Source organism: Ambystoma mexicanum, chromosome 1p (genome assembly GCF_040938575.1).
Source record: "Ambystoma mexicanum isolate Mex_15411 chromosome 1p, UKY_AmexF1_1, whole genome shotgun sequence".
NCBI lineage: Eukaryota > Metazoa > Chordata > Amphibia > Caudata > Ambystomatidae > Ambystoma > Ambystoma mexicanum.
Genome location: NC_090921.1, coordinates 780,008,778 through 780,032,509, shown reverse-complemented (window position 1 = coordinate 780,032,509; position 23,732 = coordinate 780,008,778). Strand labels below are relative to the sequence as shown.

The window sequence follows — 23,732 nt, the reverse complement described above, 5'->3', positions numbered from 1 at the left end:
CAGGTCAGTGGATTGGTCTGAGCCAAATAAAAGTAATGACCTACCAGCGCACTGTAGAGACAGAGTAATTAATGTTTTGCATGCGTTGTCCTGAGCTGGTCTCAAGCAGACTGCCTTAGAGTCACATAAATGTCCTGCCACTGTAAAAAGCAGTAGGAACTGTCACCCAAATCTGTAGGTGGTAGGCATAGTTCTCAACCATTTGTGTTACAAAGGCGGGTGAAATCACCCGATGAGACGCCCATTGGAATGAATGGGCGTGCAGGAGTCTTGGCGGGTGAGTCAGCCCTTTACAAGGCGGGTGACACCCGCCAAAAGCGTGTGAGTTGAGAGCTATGGGTAGGACTGCTTAAAAAGCATTAGGCTACTGCCTAAATCTGTAGGGTTGGCAAGTATGCGTGTTACATGCCATGTTCGTCTCTTACCCTTACTGTAGATGCAGCCCGTTATATTTAGCTTTTCCAGCTCATTATTAATCACTTATATGAAACAAACACAATTAACCGCTTGGATCAGTCTGGCAGTCTGCTTTCCAGAAAGCGGCAAATGAGTTCACGTTAGTAAGTTATCTATGTTTCACAGTTTTATGGTATGTGACCTATGTCGCTACCATGTCCCCATGGGTGATAGTACTGTGAGGGGCCGCCTAGCCACTGTAGATGGCTCTCGTTGCTCTCTGTTGTGGGAGGCATTCTATACTCTGATTCGGTCTCGTTGCTCGAGCAGTGGTTGTATGTGTCTGTCATTCACCAACGCAGAGCAGCGGCTACGGCGGCCGAATGGGGATATTCCGCGAATTGCAAGAAGCCGAGGCGTTATGTCTGGGAATTGCAGGTGGTGAGGGCAGCAGAGGGCCAGAGTACTACTGATAGGGGAGAAAAACCCCAACCCTGCCGCAGAACATAAATACAGAGTCGCCCTAGATAACCATTCCGACAACAGAGCCGTTCCGCTGCACAGAAGGCTTTTCAGCATTGACAGAGCACCCAGCACTGACACCATCCAGTTAGGAGATAACCCCCGTTCCCCACGTACCGAGAACACAACACTGCACAAATATACCATTCCTGCCGAGCAGAGGTAAGCTCCTGTACAGAGCCAACAATACAAGGCAACCATTCACCCCCTTCAGAAAAGAGACTCCTGCACAGCGAGAACCCAAAACAGAGCGAACGTAGCGCCCCCCTACTGGAACAGTGAATAGAGACCACCCTTGCTTCCTTCGCAGAGAGAGGTATCGACCATAGCAGTTGGAGATTAACTGAGAACACACACGAGAGGATTCAGAGTGGAGAGTCACCATATGAGAGTAACCATAGAGACAATCAAATCAGGATGCCAACAATGTCGTGAGTGAAAGCACTTGCCGTAACCCTGGAAGAAAATGCCCAGAGACACCCCGGGGTATCCACAGAGACCCCGGGGAGTACTTGCTGGTTCTGACTCTGTCATACAGGATCCACCGTGGTGGCGACTGTCCAAAGAGACCCCGGTGGGTGCTGAGCGAACAGCCCACCAGGGGATTCTGGCACAGGCAGGTAATTGGGCAACTGGTAGAGATACATGGGACTCTGGACAGAGACGAGAAAGGGGTTCTTCTGAAGGAGAAAGTGGAGTACCAGATCGATGTGGAAGAGCACGTCGAGAAGCCCCAAGCACGGAACGTGTCAGCACCCATCATATAATAAGGTCAGTGAGATGTTTGGCTACAACTGAAGACACGAGGGGGGGAACTGAGTCACGTCTATAGGAGCTCTGCAAGAAGAGCTGGCTCATGCCCGGAGGATCTGGGCTGGGCCAGGTCTGTCCACATTAGGTGCACAGAGCTAGGCCTGGTGATGGTAACTGGACATGAAGAGTTGAGCAAAGACTACAAGAGCTGAGTGAAGAGAGTTGGGCAGCGTTGATGAGTTGGGTTATGTCTACAGCAACTGGTAGGAAGAGTGGGAGTTAGTCTCAGTCACTGAGCCATTGGAGCTAAGGCAGTGCCATGTCCCTGCCTCATGCAGGTTTTTTCAGATACTCTAGAATGCTACAATGTCATATTGTGTGGGATATCCTACAACATTCTAACCAGTGTTGGTTGGAGCAGAAGAGAGAAATGGAAAACTTGTCTGTTAGTTAAACGTACCCGTTGATCACCTGTTGACTTTTGCATCGTGTGTGTGGTAGCACCCACCCTTGAGATAACAAAAAAAGACTTGTCAAAACGAGCTAGGAAACTGCAACTACAGTAGTGAAGTAGGTCCAGGTTATGAGAATAGGACCAGAACAGCCACATCAGGCCACGTACAGAAACTGAGCAGCACGAGATGTATAAGTCCTTCTGAATAGGATAGAAGAGGGTAGGCGTGTACATATACTCGGAGAGAATATCTGGAGTAGGTGTATAGATGCATTTAAAGTATTGGAACATTGTGGCAAGGCTGAATCAGGTTTTCATTTGCCAGCATGCATAACCTACCTACCCCTGCGTAAAGAGTTCCAAGTACACATTGTCCCAACAATGTAACTTCCACGTGAGATACACTATATAACTCTGTTCCTATTATATATGACCCATTGTTCTTTAAGTGTCTTCTAGATTTGGCCAATAATCTTTTACAGGCATTCTCAAAATCACAGGCTACCAGTTTTTGCATGCATGTAAACTGGGTAAGAAAAGTTGGGAGAGGTCTGCAGTAATTCAGTATGAAGAACAGGGGTAGGTCTCTAGTAAATGTGGGGAAAGGGCTGGGTCATGTCTACAGTTACATGACCGGAAGAGCTTGGGTAGGTCTGCAGAAAACTCAAGAGAAAAGCAGTGGCAGAAACAGCTTGTCTGGTTCTACTAGCACTAACGTTGGAAGAGTTGGTGCAGATCCAAAAGTACAAGATAGGGTCAGTTGGTCAAGTACTAAAGAAGCTGGGATGAAATAACTGTGCAGGTGTGAAGAAAATGACAAGAGCTGGTTCAATTTTGCCCTGCAGAGGCACAGGAAGAGTCGGGGCAACTCTACATGTTATGGGCATGGGAAGTGGTACAGATCTGCTCTTGATGATATTGGGGGAGGTCGGTCAGAACTGGCTTAAGGGCCAGGAACAAGCTGGCAAGAGTTTTGCACATGGTAAATAGTGGACACAGGTTAGTAGGAGAAGGTTACAGGTATTTGAGCTGGGCAAGCTTGATTTGAGCTGTGCTCAGGTCAGTGAGATCTTACTGTGCACTGGTCAACGTGTGCCTGACTAGGCCAGGGTGTAAAAAGAGCTGCTCATTACTTTGATTGGTATGCTCCGCTTGGTTTATTAGTAATGTTTGTCCTATGCAGTGACTGTTAAATACATATTTCCCACATATAGATAGCAGGGGAATACCGGCCCCCTCATATGTTGATGATACTGTCACCCCCACTGCCAAAACAAAATCTGCTGACTATCTTCATGACGCATGTCCAGCTCATGCAGCATGAAACTGCATCACCACACTGGCCTCGCACTGGGACAATATTAGCTACAAAATGCACCACCCCTACACTCAAAACAGAACAATCTCCACCCTCCTGAAGAAACCATGCTCTGAACCCCTCTTGCTCGCCAACCCACTACCGTCACTTCCCAATCCTGCCATACATCACCAGAATAATGGAATGCTTTGATACAAACCAACTCCAACATTTCATCACTGCAAACAACTTCCTCACCCCCTTCCAATCGGGGTTTCGCCTCTTCCAGAGCACCAAGTCTGTAACCCTTCATATCCTGGACAACCTCACTGAGAAAGGGAGACGACCCTCCTTCATCTCACTGCACCTATCGACTACATCATCCCCCTAACCATTCTATCCCACAGAATGAAGTTCACAGTCACTTTTCTCAACTGGTTTACTTATTCCTCACTTAGGACATACTTTGTTTTCATGCCCCACTATTGATCAAATCACACCACAGTTGAATACAAAGTTCCACAAGGATTCTCCCTATCTCCCCTCCTGTTCAACTCATACATTGCATACCTCGGACAAAAGCTAAGTAGCCACAACGTCCCCTTTCAACAATACGCAGAAAATGTGCAAATATACTTGTCCTCTCCCTCAGAACTCCACACTCTCCACCATCAGGACCTGGATGGCCGCTCACTTCCTCAAACTGATTATATCCAAAACGGAATACCTCCTCAACTCCAGACATACGGACCACACCCGATCGGTTAGAGAACTCACCGTAGACAACCCACAAATATCCCTATGCACACCAGTAAAGTCTGAAGCCCAACCCACGCCTATCCTTCACAGACCATGTAGATGCTGTCACAAAAGCATGAAACTTTCAGCTATACATCCTACGCAAGCTACGACACATCATACTCCTACGTTCGGTCCCCTTTCCTCCATACTTGTGGGACATTCCGGCCTTCGGGACGGGACCAGAGCACTTATTTTCAAAAAGCCTCAAACATTGAAAATGTTTGTCCTTCTTTTCTTTTACGCGGGCTACCGCACGTGGCCGTAATCCCGCCCTCCTTAGCTCCACGCATCGCCCTTCAGTCCTTTTTCTCGCTGGATGACCCTCAAGCAGATTAGGATAGCGAAGAGCAGCCCTGCTCCGTCAAAGCATTCCATGACTGGGTTCTGGATATGATGGCCCTCCTCGACATTCCAGTACCTGAGGCCCCCCCACCCCCCTGAGGCCCCCGCTCCGCAGGAAGGGGTGCTTTCGGGAGCGATCACCTTGTCACCACAAGAGCGTACCGGCCTGTTCCTCCAGAAAGACGTTTTGTCTGAGGCCCGTAAGGTCTGGGATAAGCCCCCCCACCGGGCTGCATATCAGTAAGAGAATTGAATTGACGCTTGTTACTGGCTTCACACCTCTGAGGAGATAGCCTTGTCCGCTCCCTTCCTCGACGGTGGTTGCTGCGGCCACGCTTCAATACAAGCCGGCCTCTGCGACCTCAACGGCTGCAACTCAGATTCTCTCCAAGGAAGATAAAATCCTAGACTCCTTGTGCAAGAAAGTATTTGCCAATTCAGCCCTCCAACTTCGTAAGGCGAACACTGAGCTCATCCTGGCTGCAGCTAATATGAGTTGGATGATTTCCAGGACTGTATTCCTGCGGATAGGCTAGACGTCTTCAAAGCTGGTCTGTCGGACGCCAGGGTGTTACCACAGGATCTGCTGAAAGCCGCGGCACACCATGTAGATACGGCCCCCTCGAGACTTGTAGCAACTTTGCGATCGTACGCGCTTATTCTGAACAGCAGGGATTTACCCTTTTGACATATGGAAGCTCATTTTTCACATTATGTGACAGGGGCATCTTACATAACTACAAGACTAATCAATAGCCCTGATTTGAAAAAGGTCCTTGGAGGACCGAAACACGTCTCATCAACTATAAGGGCAATTTTCTGAGAAATAAAACTAATTTGCAAAAATTAGGCGCAGTCTCTTTCCAGGTTACTTATACCTTACACATGTAGATACCTGAGCTCGAGGCCTTATGGTGGGAATTGACACCTCCCACCAGGCATGGCTCCATGCGACAAAGTTTTCGAAGGAGGTGCAAGATAAAGTTCTGGACCTTCCCTTCGACGGCAAGGACTTGTTTCATTCCTCTATGGATGAGGAACTTACAAAGACCAAGGCAAGCACCTAAACACCAATTCTTTGTTGGTCCTGGCGAAGGTCTCAGCTAAGACCCCTTATACACAGAGGCCAGGGTCTCAGTCTCGCTCCTTCTCTGGCTTCAGATGGTTTCAGGACCGGCGGGCGCGCAGAACTGAACCTCCGTTTGGTGGCACCCGTCAAACAGTGTGGTCGGTTTTTCTCTCGCCCATCAGCCTCCTCTCCAGGAGCAGGTAGTCTCCCTGCTGACAAATCTGTAAAATTATATTTTCTGTCGGTCGCACGAGAATCTGGTGGGAGGACGAATCTCGTCTCATCTGGAGGCATGGCAGACCATCACCAAAGACCGGTGGGTTTTGTCCATCACTCGGGCAGGCTTTCGCTTGCCCCTCACCCCTACCCTACCCTTCAACCCTCCCTTCGAACAGATCGGGACACCCTCCCTCAGAGCCGAGGTTCAGATGCTTCTAGACCTCAGGGCGATGGAACCTGTTCCCCTTGGGGAACAAGGGGAGGGCTTCTACTCTCGTCTGTTCACAGTGCCCAAACCTAACCAGGCTGGCCTGTGCATCATCCTCGACCTTTCCCCAAGAGAAATTCAAGATGATCACACCCTGCCAAATAAAGTCCTCTCTTCGGAAGAGCGACCGGCTCAGTGTAGTGGACCTTCGGAACACGTATATGCACATCCTGATTTGGAGATCGCATCAAAAATATCTGCGGTTCTTCCTGGGAGGGGAGCATTTCCAAATCTGCATGCTCCCTTTTGGTCTCAGCTCGGTGCTGCGTGTCTTTACGAAGATTATGTCGGTCATCGCAGCTTTCCTTCGGTTACAGGGTGTTCATGTATATCCGTATTTGGACGACCGGCTCCTACGCAGCCCTTGTCCACTGTCGGCTTCGAGCAATCTCCATTATCTCCTCCAGCTCCTGTTCCATCTTGGGCTGTCGGTGAACTGGACGGAAATCTCCCAGGACCTGATTTACCTGGGTTTCCGTTGGAACATGATCGGCTCCAGGGTGTATTTGACGGCGGACAGGATTGCGGATCTATTCGTCATGTGTCAACTCTTCATCCAGTCGGAGCCCATGACGGCTTGGTGGTTCCAGAGACCTCTGGGCCTCATGGCCTCGTGCATACTTGCTCTTCCTCTTGCATGTCTCAAAATGAGGCATACGCAGCTGGCTTCTTCGGAGCTCTTGGTGTCAGGCTTTGAAATCGGATTCCAAAATGATCCCAGTTACATCCTGCATGATGGCAGACCTTCTATGGTGGTCTTCGACCAACAATCTTACAGTGGGGGCCTCCTTTCAGGAGCCCTGTCCACAAGTGATAATTACCATGGACTCCTCCCTTCTGGGGTGGGGTGTTACGCTGCATCATCTCCAGGTCGTCGATCCATGGACTCTGTAGGACAGGCAGTTTCATATAAATTATTTGGAACTCCTGGCGGTATTTCTGGCGTGGAAAGCTTTTCAACCGTCCATCACGAACCGGTGGTCCGCATCTGTACGGACAACTCGTCGATGTTTTATATCAACCAGCATGGTGGCACCAAATCACCAACTCTTGTGGACCTTGCCATTCAGATTTGGGAATGGGCCATCCAGCACATCATTTGGCTACTGGCGGTACACATTCCGGGGCAATTCAATGTGACTGCAGACTCACTCAGCCAACAAACAGCGGCCATCTACTAGTGGGAACATAACACAGAGGTCCTCTCCACCATCTTTTGCCAATGGGGCACTCCAGAAGTGGACCTCTTTGTGACTTCTACAAACAGGAAACTTCCTCCTTATGCATCCAGGAATGGTCTTGTGGCCTCCACTCTAGAGGACATTCGAAATTCCGTGGCACAACATGAAGGCCTATGCCTTCCCGCCTCTTCTTCTGATTCATTGGTCACTTTGCGAGCTTAGGATTACATCGAATTGCACTCTCCTGTTCATAGCTCCTTGGTTGCCAGCCAGATTGAGGTTCTTGGAACTTCAGCATCTGTCGATTTGTCCTCCGATCAGACTGCCATTGATTCCCAACCTGCCACAGCAGTGCGATCAGCAGATGTGGCACCCCTCCCCACAATCATTCAGCTTGGTGGCCTGGTGCCTGAATTCAAAAACTTGGCACGGTTTAACTGTCCGAGGACAATATGCGCATTATCCAAGTGGGCAGGAAACCCTCTACGAGGTCTCAGTGTATGAGCAAGTGGCTCCGGTTTTGCCACTGGTGTTTAGCGAAGCAGCTGGACCCCAGACAGGCTACAATTGACACTGTTCGCTCATTCATTTCTCATCTGGCAGCTTCGGGCATTCATGTTTTGTCTTGTAGGACCTACTTGTCGGCTATTGCTCCCTAGCTGTCCACTGACAACTGTTCCTTTTCTTTGGCGAACACAGTTATTAAGATGCATTTCGCAGGTCTATTGGATCTTTTTCCACCTGTACGCAATCCTCATCCAAAATGGGATTTGAATGTGGTCCTCAACGCCTTATGCCATTAACCATTTGAACCCATGGCTACGGCGGATCTAAAGTACATTTCATGGAAGGGTGCATTTCTGATTGCAGTAACTTCGGCAAGGCGAATAAGCGAGCTTCAAGCTTTGTCTGTGGAACATCCGTTCCTCACCTTCCATAAGGACAAGGTTGTGCTCCGCACCCAACCTTCTTTCCTTCCTAAAGCGGTGACGGATTTTCATTTGAATCAATCTATATCATTAACTGTCTTTTTTCCGAACCCGGCCTCAGATGCTGAGATTATTACACAATTTAGATGTCAGATGAGCTCTGAAGTTCTATCTGGTCAGAAGAACTGAACGTAAGGGCTCCTCCCAACTCTTTGTGATGTTGGTGACCCGAAAGGGAAACCCACTTCAAAAGCTACTATCTCCCGATGGATTGCCTCCTGTATCTCGGAGGCGTATACCATTAAGGGCCTTCAACCTCCGAAGGGCATTCATGCCCATCTTGTACGTGGCAAAGCGGCTGCTGTTGCCTTTTAAAAATATGTTCCCTGGGAAACCATTTCCAAAGCGGCTAAGTGGGCCTCCACATCACCTTTTTGTAAGCATTACTGCTTGGACCTGAGCTCCAGGGCTGATGCTCAATTCGGCAAGGCTGTTCTTAAAAACCTTTTTCAGTAAGGAGTTTCCATCCACCCGTATTGCCTGTGAGGAGTGCTTGGTATGGAGGAAAGGGGACGGGACGTAGGAGTATAACAAAGTTACTCATCGTAGTGACTACCTTACTCCTAGTCCATAGTCCCCTTTCCTCCATACGCCTGCCCGCCGTCCCCTCCAATAAGTAACCTCTTTAACTGCTAAACGTTCGCAGACCTGGCGATAGAAAAGGACTGAAGGGCGATGCGCGAGAGCGGAGCTCAGGAGGGCAGGGTTACGGCCGCATGCGGTACCCTGCGTAAAAAGAGAAGGACAAACATTTTCAATTTTTGATGCTTTTTGAAAAAAAGTGCTCCGGTCCCGTCCCGAAGGACGAAATGTCCCACAAGTATGGAGGAAAGGGGACTATGACTAGGAGTAAGGTAGTCACTATGGTGAGGAACTTTGTTATTGCCCTTGACGACTTCCGTATTGCAGTCTAGGCACTAGTCCTCTCCAAGCTTGACTACGGGAATGGAATCCTCACTGGACTCCTCAAAAACACTCTTGTCCACCTGCAAGCCATACAGAACACAGCAGCAGTACTCATTATACAGTTAACCAAACACACATATATAATCCCATCTCTCTCCCAGCTTCACTGGCTCTCCATACACCAGAGAGTTACATTCTAAGGACTCTGCATCGTTTACAAAGCCATTGACCTCAAAACCCATTCTACCTCTGCATTGAGGTTCCCCACTCTAAGACCATTATCCTCTAGGTACTAAGTGATCTGGTTGAAGTCCACAAGCTCAAGGAATTTTAAAAGGAGAGAAAGTGGGTGATAGTTTGCTGCGATATTTGGGTCAATAGGGGTAAGCAGTTACAGATTTGAAGGAGGCCGGAAGGAGTCCAGCGGAGGGAGGGAGAAAGAGAGGTTAAAGTGGGTCAGTCTGTTTTGCTACCTGAGAGTTCCATTTACATGCAACTTAAAGTAGGAATCAAATATTAGCAGTCAAGCTTCTAAGTTGGCTCAGGTGAACAGTACTAGTGATTCGGGAGCAAGCTGGGTGGTCTAACACTGGAACCAACTCTTATAACCTATTGTGCGAAATCAATGTCAGTGGCCAGGGACTTTGGGGCCATGTTTATACACAGTCTATCCAGGTATAAGAAAATCTGAACGTCCATGCGTGGTGTTGTGGGAAGCGGCCGGGAATGGCAGTGTGCGGGTCAGGGTGGCAGCATATAAGCAGCTGCTGCACTCACCGCTGCCACTTGGTTCCTGGATTCCTCTTCCTACAATGCCACACTTAGGACAAGGTTTCGAGAGGCTGTGATCAAGGTGTCACATTGTTTTAAAAAGAATTGTTGCGGGGGGCGTGGCTTGGAGCTGCCGCGATCGGTATATCTCCTTAGGAGCTCCTGCTCGGCGCCATGCATCGTGTTAAGAATCGCCGGATCCGAACCCCGTTTATGCCTGCAATTTAAACACAAGCTGGGGGAACCCCATCGGCGGCTGTCGCTCAAACCTGGCCCTGCTCCGCGGTCTGATCTTCAAGCTGTGGTCCGAAATTCTAGCCGGGTCCCACGCGGCCAAAAGATGGCGGCCGCCACCTCGCAGCCCATATACCAGCCTTGAGGGGGAGGTGCAGGCGAGCTAAAGCAGCCCTGGCCGCCGGACAAGATCATCTTGCACACCCGCACTGCCTCGGACGCTCCAGCACCCTAGCTCCCTCCCTCCCACAGTGAAGCCTGGCAATCGTGGGAGTCGGAGGAACTGGGCACCTCCGACTGAGCCTCGACCTTTCCCGCTCTACAGGCACTGCACACCGCGTCTCCAGCGGCCTGGGATGGCGCAGACCGGCCCAAGCTCAACCGAGGCATGGGGGAGCCCGGCAAGAGACTGTGCAGCACCATGGGACAAATCTGCACACGGGGGACCGTGGGCGCCTGGTTGGGGCTCCTCTCTTCCTCTCCCTCTACCAGTGTGTGTGGCCCCTCCACCTGTGACAAGGTAGCAGTATCCATCAATTCCGCTGAGCGGCCCTGCTGGGTGGAACGCCCCACACAGAGCCCACCGGACGCTCGGCGCAGGATCGGGCCCACCCTGCTGTAATCCAGGGTCCCCCACATCACACCAGCTGCATATGCGGTCGCCTGAGGGGCCTGAGGAGGATTGCTGCATCGCTGCACCTTGGGTCTGGCATCAGGTTCCCCAGAGCAGGAGCGAACCAACAGCCGGCGCACGCAGCGGCTGCCCGCAGCTCAGCCCCATCCACTCATCAGCCTGCTCTCCTGGGCGCCTCGGAGCCGCAATATCGGACCGCCTCCGGTAGACCAAATTGGAGCACTGACATCCACCATCAACATCTGCAGCGCGGACCCATCGACCCATCCGCCCACAGATCCGGGCTCCTCACGCCCTGCAAGTAAACACCTGCGGCCACTCGGAGGGGCGGGGGCTCGTGGAACTGCAACACCGGACCAGGCAAGGTGAGGAGACGGGGGAGTGCGGGGCTCTGCCGCGGCCTACATGAAACCCAGGCTTTCTTCTCACACCAGCCCGGACCCCTCCTCCCACAAGCTCCCCCCTAAAGCCAGCCTATATCCATCAAGGGGAGTTGTCAAAGCCCTATCTGTCAAGGGGACCCACGATATATCAGTATAACTGGGAACTCAGACCCTCAAACCTGTGAAGCCTCCTGCTGTCTGGTCTATTCATTAGCTGACTTTTCCTTGCTCACTGAACCTCCCCCACCTAGGGGGTGCCCGCGGCCAGGTGAAAGTGCACAGAACTGGTGACATTACCCCCCAGCCTCAAGGCTAAAATCATTGTGACCTTCAATTCATGCTCCTGCACACTCCTTCGCTAAGCTCATTGAACCCCTCTGGGGGGAGCCAAGGTTTGGGAGGTGGGGAACCAGCACAGACACCGGCAGACCCCGCTTGGGGAGAAGTGCCAGGGGCATCTCGCATCCTGCAGAGCTAAAAGCATCAAGCAGAAGCTAAATGGCAAAAAGCAGGAAAACATCCAGACAAACAGACATTGCCCCCCTGATGAGCAGCACCCCCACGGAAAGGTCCAAGACTGGGGAGCCACCAGAGGATCCAGCCACTAGCACTACCCATAACTTAGCAGCCCATAGTCCATCATAGATGGTCACAAAAGCCAACCTCCAAGACTTGCTATCTGCACCAACGAAGGAAATTCAGAAAAGCACGGAAGAGGTCACGGAAAAGAGCAACTCCCTCGATAAGAGCGTGGTAGCCGTGGAACACCGAGCCGCTGAAATTGAAACTGAGATCTGTGACCAAAGATCCGAGTGTGAGCAAGGCCGGGACAGAATTGCAGCCCTAGAAGCGAGGTGCGACCTCCTAGAAGCAAAGCAGGAGGATGCAGAGAACCGGTCCTGGTGGAACAATATCTGCCTGCGGGGGATTCCATCTTCAATCCCAGACGCAGACCTAAAGAGCTATGTGTCGGACTTGCTCAGATTCATAATCGCCCTTCCGGACAACTCACCACTGGAATTGGACCGCGTTCATAGAACGACTCCAAGACAGGCGTCGGCTCTCCCCCTGGACGTCCTGGAGAGGGTACATTTCTTTAAAGTCAAGGAGGAAATCGTGCAGTAGGCAAGACAAATGCACCAAATCACCTTCCAAGGATCCGCAATATCTCTCTACCAAGACTTGGTGAATTCCACTCTTCAAAAACGAAAAGCCATGAGAGCATTCACGGAATGGCTGCGGGAAAGAAAGATTCCATACCACTGGGGTTTCCCGACTTCTGTGAGATTCATCTGGGAGGGGGCTCAGAAGCAGGTTCAGTCACCAAAGGAGGCGGACACATTTATGGGCATCAGTGGGGGAGAGGAAGAATCAGAATCTGAGGGAGCAGGCCGGGCAGCCCCCAGGAAACAGTCGGAAGCAACCTGGACAAAAGTCAATAGAAGGCGCAGGCTCCGAGGTCCTCCCTGGAAAGAGTCCAACCCAGGATGAACAGCAGCAATATCGATTGCCAATCAAGTTTCGTGGGCTCCACGATACCCACAAATTCCTATGAGGGGCTCGGGGGGGATGGGCGAGTAATGGTCCTCCCAGAGTCAGCAATCTGAATTCCTCGCAAAAGGAGCCTACTCATACAGTTGCAGTGCGGGAGTAATGTTCGAGCTTAATCTTATTTGGTTTCGGCGGCCCAGTTGGCCACCTTCCGGTGCACACGCGCCACCAGTTTCCCATTGGCAGTAGGATGAGGTTCTCCCTACTAGGCCAAGAAGGAGGGTGGGGGGGGAGAGGGACAAGGAGGGACAAGTTCACACCACTGAAAGACGGGACACACATGGTCCGTGTTCTCAGCCAACTTCACAACACGTCACATCAACATCATCGCCTGCGTTATGCCAATGAAGCGGTTTTGCCCCGCACTCAAAGGAGCCGGAATCAGCAGGGGACAAAGAGTTCACCATAGCCAATGCCGAAGATCGAGGGGAAGGCTGACACAAACGAAGTGGTAATCCTCTCATGAACGTCGAGGGCTTCAATTCCCCAAGGAAGCGCAGATCAGTGGAACACAGGTTGGGACAATTAGCCAGAGACATCGTCCTCCTCCAGGAAACCCACTTACTGCAGGAAGATGAACACCGGGTCAGATTCAGCAGATCTACAAAAGCTTACTTTGCCATGTCTGGAGAGAAGAAAAGAGGGGTGGCAATACTGCTGAGTCACAGGGTCCCCCTATCAAAGATCATGGTGAGAAGAGACCCGGGAGGCGTTTTCCTACTACTTAAGGGGCTATTCGAGGAACTACCTATTACTATTATTACAATCTATGGACCCAACACGTCCCAAAGCAAGTTCATCTCTGAATTAATTCCGACCATCTTAGCCTTTCAGGAGGGGCACCTGATTATGGGCGGGGATTTCAATACTACGCCAAACCCCCAAGTGGACAAAACTCTGCTGCCCACAAATGCAGACTTCGCACAAGCACTATCTCTGGCAAAGCTGCTCAGGGAAACTGAATCTGTAGATGCTTGGAGGTTATTCAGTGGAACATCAAGGGACTACACCCACTACTTCTGTGCACACACAGGGTTTTCAAGAATAGACCTTTTACTAATCTCCGGGGTCCTATACCCATTTTTAAATAAAACAGAGATCCACACATGCATGATCTCCGATCACGCCCCAGTGTCCGCAAATCTCAGCATATCTGGCCAAAGACACCCCACTCAGAGACATTGGAAACTGAACGACTCTCTACTGTTAGACGAGTGCATCAGGAAGGAAATTGGCGAAACGATAACCAACTACTTCAGGGAGAACACGATAGATGACTCCCCCCATGAATATTGTTTGGGAAGCTATGAAAGCAGTGGTCAGAGTGTCCCTAATCAGTTATGGGGCAGAACAGAGGCGGATCTCGAACATCGCCACAGCTAAACTGGAGGAAAACGTAAAGCACTGGGATGCAGAGCTGAAATCCCGAAGTTTCAGGAAAACCGAGAGGGCCCTGAGGAAAGCCAAAATAGCACTAGAAATGCACTGGGCCGATCGGACAGCCAGATCACTAGCCTTCACGAAACAGTTCTATTATAGCAAAGGGAATAAGGCGAACCGAGTACTAGCACAAAAATTGAAAAAAGGTCCATAGTAGGAACAATATCAAACTGGTGGGAGCCGACGGCAAGGTCCACTACTCAGAGGCAGACAAAATCAGCGAACTGGTTCGACATCATAAAGCTATAATGTTAGGGAAACCCACACCGTTGGACAGCCTGCCAGAGTACCTGCAGACTATCCGCCCTCAAAACAAAGCCCAACTGGCATCCCTGGAATCCCCTATCACTACCGAAGAAACTATTGAGGCCATTAAATCCCTCAAGACCACTGCGCCGGGCCCAGACGGATTAACCACAAGCTTCTATAAAAAAATATGCGAGCATACTAGCACCGCATATGTCAGCCCTGTTCAATTCCTTCCTGTCATCCAAATCGGTCACCAAATCAATGGCAGAGTCGCTCACAGTGCTGCTACATAAAGCTGGGAAAGACCCTGAGTTGTCTGCGTCTTACCAACCGATCACATTACTGAACAATGGCGGGAACATTTTCGCAAAGTCCTAGCACGTAGACTGGGGGCGACTCTCCCGAGCTTGATAGACCGTGACCAAACGGGATTTATTCCAGGGAGGGGGACCCACGATAATATAAGGCGGACGATAGACCTCATTGAAAGCGCTCATACGCTGGGTGTGGGAATGGCAGTCAAATTCTTGGACGCGCATAAAGCTTTTGATCTGGTGGTCTGGGGGTATATCCGGAGTGTGTTGGAGCACTACGGCTTTGGCCCCAACTTCACAACTTGGTAATAGCCAATTATCAGACACTCGCCACACAACTACGGGTCAACGGCGCCAGGTCCGAGGCAATACGCATATCTAGGGGCACTAGGCAGGGCTGCCCACTCTCGCCCCTGATTTTCGCCCTATCCATGGAGCCCTTTGCAGCGAGAATTAGGCAGAACATGAGGATAATGGGGATCACTGTGGGAAACCACGAATATAAAATCGCTCTATACGCGGACAATGTCCTAGTAACAGCAACAGACCTGGTGGCTTCTCTGGGGACCCTCTGGGAGGAAATTAAGGAATTCGGAGTGATCTCCGGGTTCAGGGTTAATCTAGACCAAGGTTGTCCAACATACGGCCCGCGGGCCACAATGTGGCCCTCCAAGCCATTTCATGTGGCCCGCGAGGCTGTATAGACAACATTAAACAAATAAAGAAATAAACCGGCCGTGGTGGAGGACTGTTACGGCCTCTGGTGCCCCCTAAAAGGGGGAGGGGGGGTAACAGAGGCAGTAACAGGCCACGGCCCGGTTTATTTATTTATTTGTTCAATGTTTGTCGGGTCCGTGGACCCGATTAATTTATTTATTTCTGCAATGTTGGGCGGACCCAACATTGCAGAAATAAATAAATTAATTGGGTCCACGGACCTGGCAAACATTGTACAAATAAATAAATAAACCGACCGTGGTCTGTAACTGCCTCTGGTGCCCCCAGCACCAGAGGCAGTTACAGGCCACGGCCTGGTTTCAGGGGCGCACAGTATGCGGGTGCTCCGGCCCCCCTAGGCCAGAGAGAAGAGACGCAGTATGGATGGCCCTTTGTTCCACCCATACTGTGTCTCTCTCTGGCGGTCCGGGTAAAAGCCGGGTAAAAAACAATGTTTTAAAATTGTGGGACGGATGCAAAGCAAGAGGCTCTTGTTTTGCATCTGTCCCTCAATTTCTAAAAATCGTTTTGGTTCGGGTATACTTCTACATCTGTGTGCACGGATGTAGAGGTAAACCCAACCCAAAACGATTTTCAGAAATGGAGGCACAGATGTAAAGCAAGTCTGTCCCTCAATTTCTAAAAATCGTTTTGGGTTGGATGTATTTGTACATCTGTGCACCCCGCTTGGCAAGAGGGGTGCACAGATGTAGAAGTACACCCAACCCAAAACGATTTTTAGAAATGGAGGCACAGATGCAAAGCAAGTCTGTCCCCCAATTTCTAAAAAATCATTTTGGGTTGGGTGTATTTGTACATCTGTGCACACCTCTTGGTAAGAGGGGTGCACAGATGTAGAGGTACACCCAACCCAAAACATTTTTTTAGAAATGGAGGCACAGATGGAGGCACAGATGCAAAGCAAGTCTGTCCCTCAATTTCTAAAAATCGTTTTGGGTTGGATGTATTTGTACATCTGTGCACCCCGCTTAGCAAGAAGGGTGCACAGATGTAGAGGTACACCCAACCCAAAACGATTTTTAGAAATGGAGGCACAGATGCAAAGCAAGTCTGTCCCCCAATTTCTAAAAAATAATTTTGGGTTGGGTGTATTTGTACATCTGTGCACCCCTCTTGGGAAGAGGGGTGCACAGATATAGAGGTACACCCAACCCAAAACGTTTTTTAGAAATGGAGGCACAGATGCAAAGCAAGTCTGTCCCTCAATTTCTAAAAATCGTTTTGGGTTGGGTGTATTTGTACATCTGTGCACCCCTCTGTGCACCCCTTTTGGCAAGAGGGGTGCACAGATGTAGAGGTATGATATACCCAGAGGGATCGAACCTGTGCTTCTCCTTGTCGTCTTGCTTCCAAGGCGAGCACGTTGCCTCTGAGCTATCCTCCCGAGACTCTGAAGATCTGAAGTACATTTAATGATACAGAACCAGAACTATTGAGCAAGTCTAACATCATCTTCATCATCATCAGAATAAATCAACACTGTTGTGGTTATACAAGAGCTAATATATTTAAAGGGATGGAATTACTCCGAATGTAGCAGCACTATTCAATAACCCAAAGTGCTTAAGCATAGTTAATGTGAAAATATGACACTTCTCACCATTGGGACAGTACTGCCTTGGACAGAGTTTCACAGTGAAGAAGTGAGCAAGTGATCTGGGTTATGAAGCCCACACACACGCATGGCATTCCCATGAACCCACTTACGCGATTTGCACCAAATTAGTGAGATTGTGCTCCAAGGCACACACACAGTCTTTGCTCTGAGGTTTGACACACTCACAGGATGGGATGGCATTTTGTTCTCCCATCCTAGTTGTGTTTCTCTGCCTTTTGAGGGCTACCACAACCTGGATGATTATAGAGGGGTGGAGTAGGGTCAGTATTGGCCTACTGGAATGCAACTGGAAGGCTTAAACCTCCTTCTTACTTGCCTTTAGTATATGCAATACATGCTAGCCAATGTTTCCACTGTTCTGCACCCCCCCGTACCCCCAGCACCAAGTTGGCGACTACATGCAAATGCGGTCATGTAAGTGCTGGTTATGTCACTTCCTATATTTGGGCACCACCCGGGAAATTCATAAGTCGGCTCCCCTGCCCTATTTATTTATTTGTTCAATGTTTGTCGGGTCTGTGGACACAATTAATTAATTTATTTCTGCAATGTTGGGTCCGACCAATACACTGGGCCGTGGCGGAGGACTTTTACTGCCTCAGGTGCCCCCTGGAATTGGATTATGATTCTTTCATTACCACAGAAGTAATGAATGTGTATTACAGAGATAAGTTGGCATATGTATTGGGCACACTGCACATGCTCAGGCAGCATCAATCATGCTTTGTAGAGGACACTGCTGGCCTAAATTGGGAACAGCCAGCATAGACATGTTGCTACAGAGGCATATTTTGGGCACAACCAGCATGTCAATGTGTTGTATCAGTGACAGTGCTGTCTTACACTGTGGACACATTGATCATTAAAATGTGTTGTGTTCTACAATGTTCTTGTCTGCTGTTAGAGACATGCAATGTACATGTTCCCCTTTAGAACTGATTGTAAATTTATGGCTTTTTGGTCACTTTTCCTGCTGTAAAATGCACAATTTCAGCCCCATATTTGGAAAAAAAATCTTGGGGGGGAGACCCCCCCAAACCCTCCCTAGATTGTTATAGCTCCCTCGCTATGCTCGGTCGCCCCCACTATTTTTGAGAAATATCAACACATACACACTGGAATAAATCACAAGAAACTAACCTTTGATCACTGCCCCCGACACCAAAAGCTATCTTTGGGACTGCATGGCTATGCCTGTGATGATATTGCGTCAAAGGTCACACACCATCGCTTTTGAATATACTGCTTTGGGTCAGGGTGTTCACTTTTGGCTCGCCGGCCCTCCGGGTGACAAAAAGTGAATGCTTCGGCCCCACATTCAAAAAGGTTGGACAAGCCTGATCTAGACAAATCCTCAGCCCTAGCAATTAACCTCCCCAAGCAAGAAAGAATCAGCCTTAACCCCCTAATGCCAATCCCATGGGCGAAAGGAGCAATTGACTACCTTGGGGTACAAATCACTAAAGAGCCATCACGCTTGTACTCAAGTAACTTCCCGCAGCTAATTAACAAATTCCAAAATGACCTAAAGCGATGGAAGGCCCAGGAAATCTCCTGGTTTGGGTGGATCACAGCCATAAAAATTAATATAATCCGCAGGTGGATGTACTACTGCACAGCATTACCGACTCATATCCCGGGTCCCGTTTTGGCCTCCCTGCAAAAGAAAATACAGGAATTTGCCTGGGGGGATGAGGGGGGAAAGCCTCGAATCGGAAGGAGGATCATAATGTGGGGGAAGAACAGGGGGGGCTGGGAGTACCCGATGTAGCTAGGTATGCCCTTGCGGCGCAGTTGTCACATGCATACACCTGGGTCCAAATGGGGGATCAGCCGAGGTGCAACCAGCTAGAGGAGGCCTGGTGTCCGATCGCCCCATCGGAGCTCCCACACCTGCCAAACATAAAACCCCAGATGAACAGCAGTCCCCTGTCTGCAACAAACACAATTGTTCGCAGTTGGAAAGCCGCAGCCCGGAAATGGGGCTTCCGGGGTACACTGGGTCCTCTTACCTCCATCTGGAACAACCCTGAATACTCACCAGGCAATCCCCTGCTTGGCTTCGAACCCTGGAGAGAGGAGGGACTACTAAAAACAAGTGACTTCCTGGAAGAGGGAATCCCCCATATCATTCAAGAGATGCAAGGCGAAATTCGGAGTGGGCGAGCGGGAAAGATTCCACTATGCCCAAATCGGCACTGGTTGTCCCACAGAGGAGTTAGGGAAAAAAGCACCAGAGAGCTGACGGTGCTGGAACTCTCTCTAACATCCCCAGCGACGAGAGGCAGAATCTCAGCTCTCTATCGGCTCTTGGACAGGTCAGACCCCTCTAAAAAGGAAAGATACATGCTTAAATGGGAGAAAGACCTGGGCCGGGAAATAGAGGTGGAGGAGTGGGAGAAAATCTGGACGAGACCGCATAAAAGCACTCGGTGCATCACAAACAGGGAAGGGGCTACTAACTCTGCTACAGGTATTACGTCACTCCAGCTCAACTAAACAAGGCCAACCCGGACATTCCCGCGACCTGCTGGCGCGGATGCCCCAACCGGGGGCTCCTATTCCACATGGTCTGGGCCTGCCCAAAAGCAGAGGCACAGTGGAAAGAGGTAACGAACTATATCAAGGAAATTACCGGATTATCCATCCCCTGGGACTCTGGCATAATCCTCTTGGGCGAAACAGGGGGAGGGGCGCTCCCGTTTTTGGACCCTATCCCTCACCTTTGCACGCACCTCCTCCTGGCAGCAAAAATTGCGAAGGCCCGGCTATGGAAAAACACAGATGGACCCTCGGTAGCACTATGGTGGTCCTAATGCAGGGACATAGCCGTCGGCGAAAAGGTTGCGGCAATCCGGTCAGGCTTCCTGAAGAACAAAGCTCTAAATATCTAGGCTCCATTTATGGACTACGCAGTAAAGTTTCCAGCTCTTACTAGAAGACCTCCACTGACCAGATGGCTCCAAGGCAGCGCGATCTATTAAGCTAAAGAAGCAGGAGGGGAGAACCCAGGGCACGTGTGCCCGCCTCTGGCAATGTGAAAAGGCATGGGCATGGACAAATAAGGACAGCGCCTCAGCCATCGAAACAAGCCTATCCCTTGGCACAAACTGCATTATTGTATTGGTACTATCATTGATTATTGCAATATTGTTGATGTTGTGTATACTTGTAAAACTCAATAAAATGTTATGAAAAAAAAACAAATTGTTGCAAGATGACGCCATAAACTCATCTTGCACCAACCATTGAGCTTTCCTTTGGGTGTCATTCCATATCCTTGTGTTTTAATGTGTACTTGCTGTTACCTAACTGGATGAATAATATGCAAATCAGTCATGATTGCCCCCAAACGGAGCAGTCCAGCTAGAACTGCTAGACGATATTCCATCTACACGGAAGGCCGGAAAAATCCGTACTGGTTACAGCAGTATCATCCTTGTGACAAAGACGGATTTGCATATGGGTTTCAGTGGCGTAACGCAAAATGTGGGGCCCCCCCTGCGAGCCATGCTGAGGGCCCCCCCCCAACTCGGCAACAAATCACGGGTTGTGCTACACTTTGGGTAGGCCTAGATTATCACGCTTGCACAATACGCATGAATGTGCTGCTGAAGGGGTATGCCGCACACTGTACTAGGAGAAAGATATAAATATGTGTTTTAATGCAATATATAGCACACTTTCTGAGAAAAATTGGCTAAAAAGCCAGAGTGTTTGCAATTGTTTTGTAGGGTAACACCAATCCAATACATGCAAGTCACCAACAGTGCACAGGAACATTAGTGCATTACTATTAAAAATGCCATGCCACAGTGAAAACATGTCCCACTGGCTGCACAATGTAGACCAGTGTAGACACGTTATAGCATTACAGTAAAGCATGGCAGACCACATTTAGACATACCTAGACTGGTTGCACAACAATGCCAGTTGAAGCAATAACAGTCGTCAAGAAGAGAGCACACATTGAAGCCCGGGTCTCTGCTGCCACTAACAACACGGCCAAACTCTTTAAAATGTGCACAGAACTGGTCAATCCTGTTCCGGTCTCCACCTCTCCTGTTCCCTCCCAGGCCCTCTGTATGGCTCTGGCCTCTTACTTCTCCGCTAAAACTCAGGACATTCTGTCCACTATCTCCTCTTCCTCTCCCTCTCTCGGCCCCCCTTTGGCCATCTCTACCTCTCTTCCTCCTTTCTCCTCTTTCTCTCCGACAACACCTGACAAGGTTTCTAGACAAGTCCGATTCATGAAAGTGTCATCCAAATAGGTGCTCCCCTGCTCCTCCAGAACCATCAAGGACCATATTGACAACATCGCTGCACCCTGGCCGATTTCTGTAATCACTCTTTCACCACTGGTACGTTGCCCTCTGCCATTAAGAACTCCTTTGTGCACCCGCTCCTCAAGAAGCTGTTTGCCGATCCTACCGGTCCGGCAAACTAGCACCCAAACTCCATCACCCCATTCCTGGGCAAACTCTTGGAAAAAAGCTGGCCATCTCCCATCTTACTCTCCACATTGAATCTGTTGGTTGTCTCCATGACCATCAGTCTGGCTTCAGACCTGCCAGAGGCACTTAAACGTCTCTCCTGACCACCCGTGAAGATCTGCTCTCTAACCTTGATTCCATCATTCCTTCTGTCCTAATCCTCCTTGATCTTTCCTCTACTTTCGACACAGTCAACCACGCCATCCTGATCAATCGACTACGTGAGAACCTGGGTATCACGGATCAGGCCCTGGAGTGGCTGACCTCCTTCCTCTTGGACTGCCCCTTCCAGGTCCAACTTGCTCCCGTTCTCTCCGCCACCTCTCTTTACCTGTGGCATTCCCCGGTGCTCTGTCCTCTCACCCTGGTTTTTTAACCTCTACTTAGCCCCTTTGTCCGACCTGATCTCTACCTTCTCCTCTAACTTCAGCTTTCCTTCAGGCTCCTCTCATGCTCATTCCTGATTGTCCATCTGTGATTCAGGATTGGTGCACCTCCAACGATATCTACCTCAGCGCCATTAAGATGGAGATCCATCTCATTGGGACCCGTGCCCCTGCTTCCCTCTCTCACTCTGGCCGCCCACCTTGGGCCCTCTTCCTGCGAGGCAAAAAACCTTTTGTGTCCTCTTCGACTCCACTCTTTCTCTCCTCGCATCTCGGACATAGCCAAGAAGTCCCAGTACATACCAGCTGCTCCTCCTCAAAGGGACTCTTCCCTTTCTCACTTTCCCCCTAGAAGCTCACTGTCTCCAGTGCCCTGTTTCTCTCTAGGCTAGACTACTGCAACAGCCTCTTTCTCAAGCTACCTTCCTCTACTCTCCGCCCTCTGCAACTAATCCAGAAAAGGACAGCGAGACTTATCCTTGGCCACAAGCCCAGGGATCATATTTCTACAGCCCTGAAATCTCTTCACTGGCTCCCGGGGTCCACAAGGCTTTCTGGGGTCGGGCCCACACTGCATCCAACACTCGCTTCAAAAATACCTTTTTTCTTGAGCCCTTCCCCCAGCTACCTCCAACTCTCTAAGGGCTAGACACTTCTTAAGGCAGACAGTGGGGGGTAGATCTTTCTCCTCTGTGGATGCCACCCTCTGGAATGGCCTCCCTGCCCCTCTCAAACTTTAGCGGACCACCTGATGTTCCAGAAGGAGCTCAAAATGTTCCTCTTCTCCTCTGCTTTCGCTCTCTCCCTCCCCTGCTGACCTACCTGTCTGCTGTACTGACTGGTTGCTTGGCTACCTTCAGAGTCTCACTGAGTCTATGCTCTTTCTTGATAAGTCACCCTTGCACTGACTCCGGCCTACCACGCACTTAGGGACTGTAACTGTAACCCTAAAGTCCCTTGTTCTCCTTGCACTACCGAGAGCCGCACTGTCCTGGCTGCACTTACTCGGAGCATTACAGCCTGTTTTCCCCTCTTTTCTTCCTTGCACTCCCCCCGCTCCATTTCCCCTTGCATTTCTCATTCTCGCACTTGCACGATTTGAATGACACAAGGCCTAGTAAGATCATTTGTCTTGTAATGACCCGGTAGTTGCCCATTCGTGGGTGCTGGAAAAATGCGCAGGTTTGGCGGCAGCTTGCCGGTTTTACCAGCAATGCTACCGCCAAACTTGTAATGAGGCTGATTGTTTCTTTTTGAAATCACTCTGACTTCATGAAGACATTATTTCTGTTAAGGACCGAACCATAATGGAAATCATTTCTTTATGAAGGAAGAGTGACTTCAAAAATAAACGATTTCTTTTTGAAGTCATAGGGCTCCCCACCCCATGACATGGAGGCCTCCAGCCTGGGGTCTTCCATGTCATGGGGTAGAGGGAGCCATCAGACTTCAAAAAGAAAGTTTCTTTTTGTAGTCACTCTGTCTTCATAAAGACATTATTTCTCTTACAGAAATAATGTCTTTATGAAGGCAAAGTGATTTCAAAAAGAAATTTAAAAAAAAATATTTTGAAAAAATGTTTTCCATTTTTTTTTTCTTCAAGTAGGGGCCCCTCCCATGACATGTGCTAGCGGGCCCCCCGTAGCGCGGGGCCCCTGTTACGCCAGTGATGGGTTTCCCATCTGCAATGTTATAGACGCGATCAAAAGAAAATAGAAAGCCAG

General features: G+C 49.8%; 1 protein-coding gene across 4 annotated transcripts in view; it reads left to right on the top strand.

The window, feature by feature from the left end:
• The first annotated feature begins 724 nt into the window (after positions 1–724).
• The window catches only part of DENND4B (DENN domain containing 4B), a 2,051,633-nt gene continuing 2,028,625 nt past the window's right edge, over positions 725–23,732 (top strand). For 2 of the 4 annotated variants that reach the window (XM_069651381.1, XM_069651348.1), the window contains exon 1: positions 725–1,689. In XM_069651381.1, the coding sequence (XP_069507482.1) occupies positions 1,385–1,689 (305 nt within the window). In that variant the 5' untranslated portion in view covers positions 725–1,384. The remainder of the gene's footprint in view (positions 1,690–23,732) is intronic. The other 2 variants (XM_069651357.1, XM_069651374.1) reach the window with 2 other exon arrangements.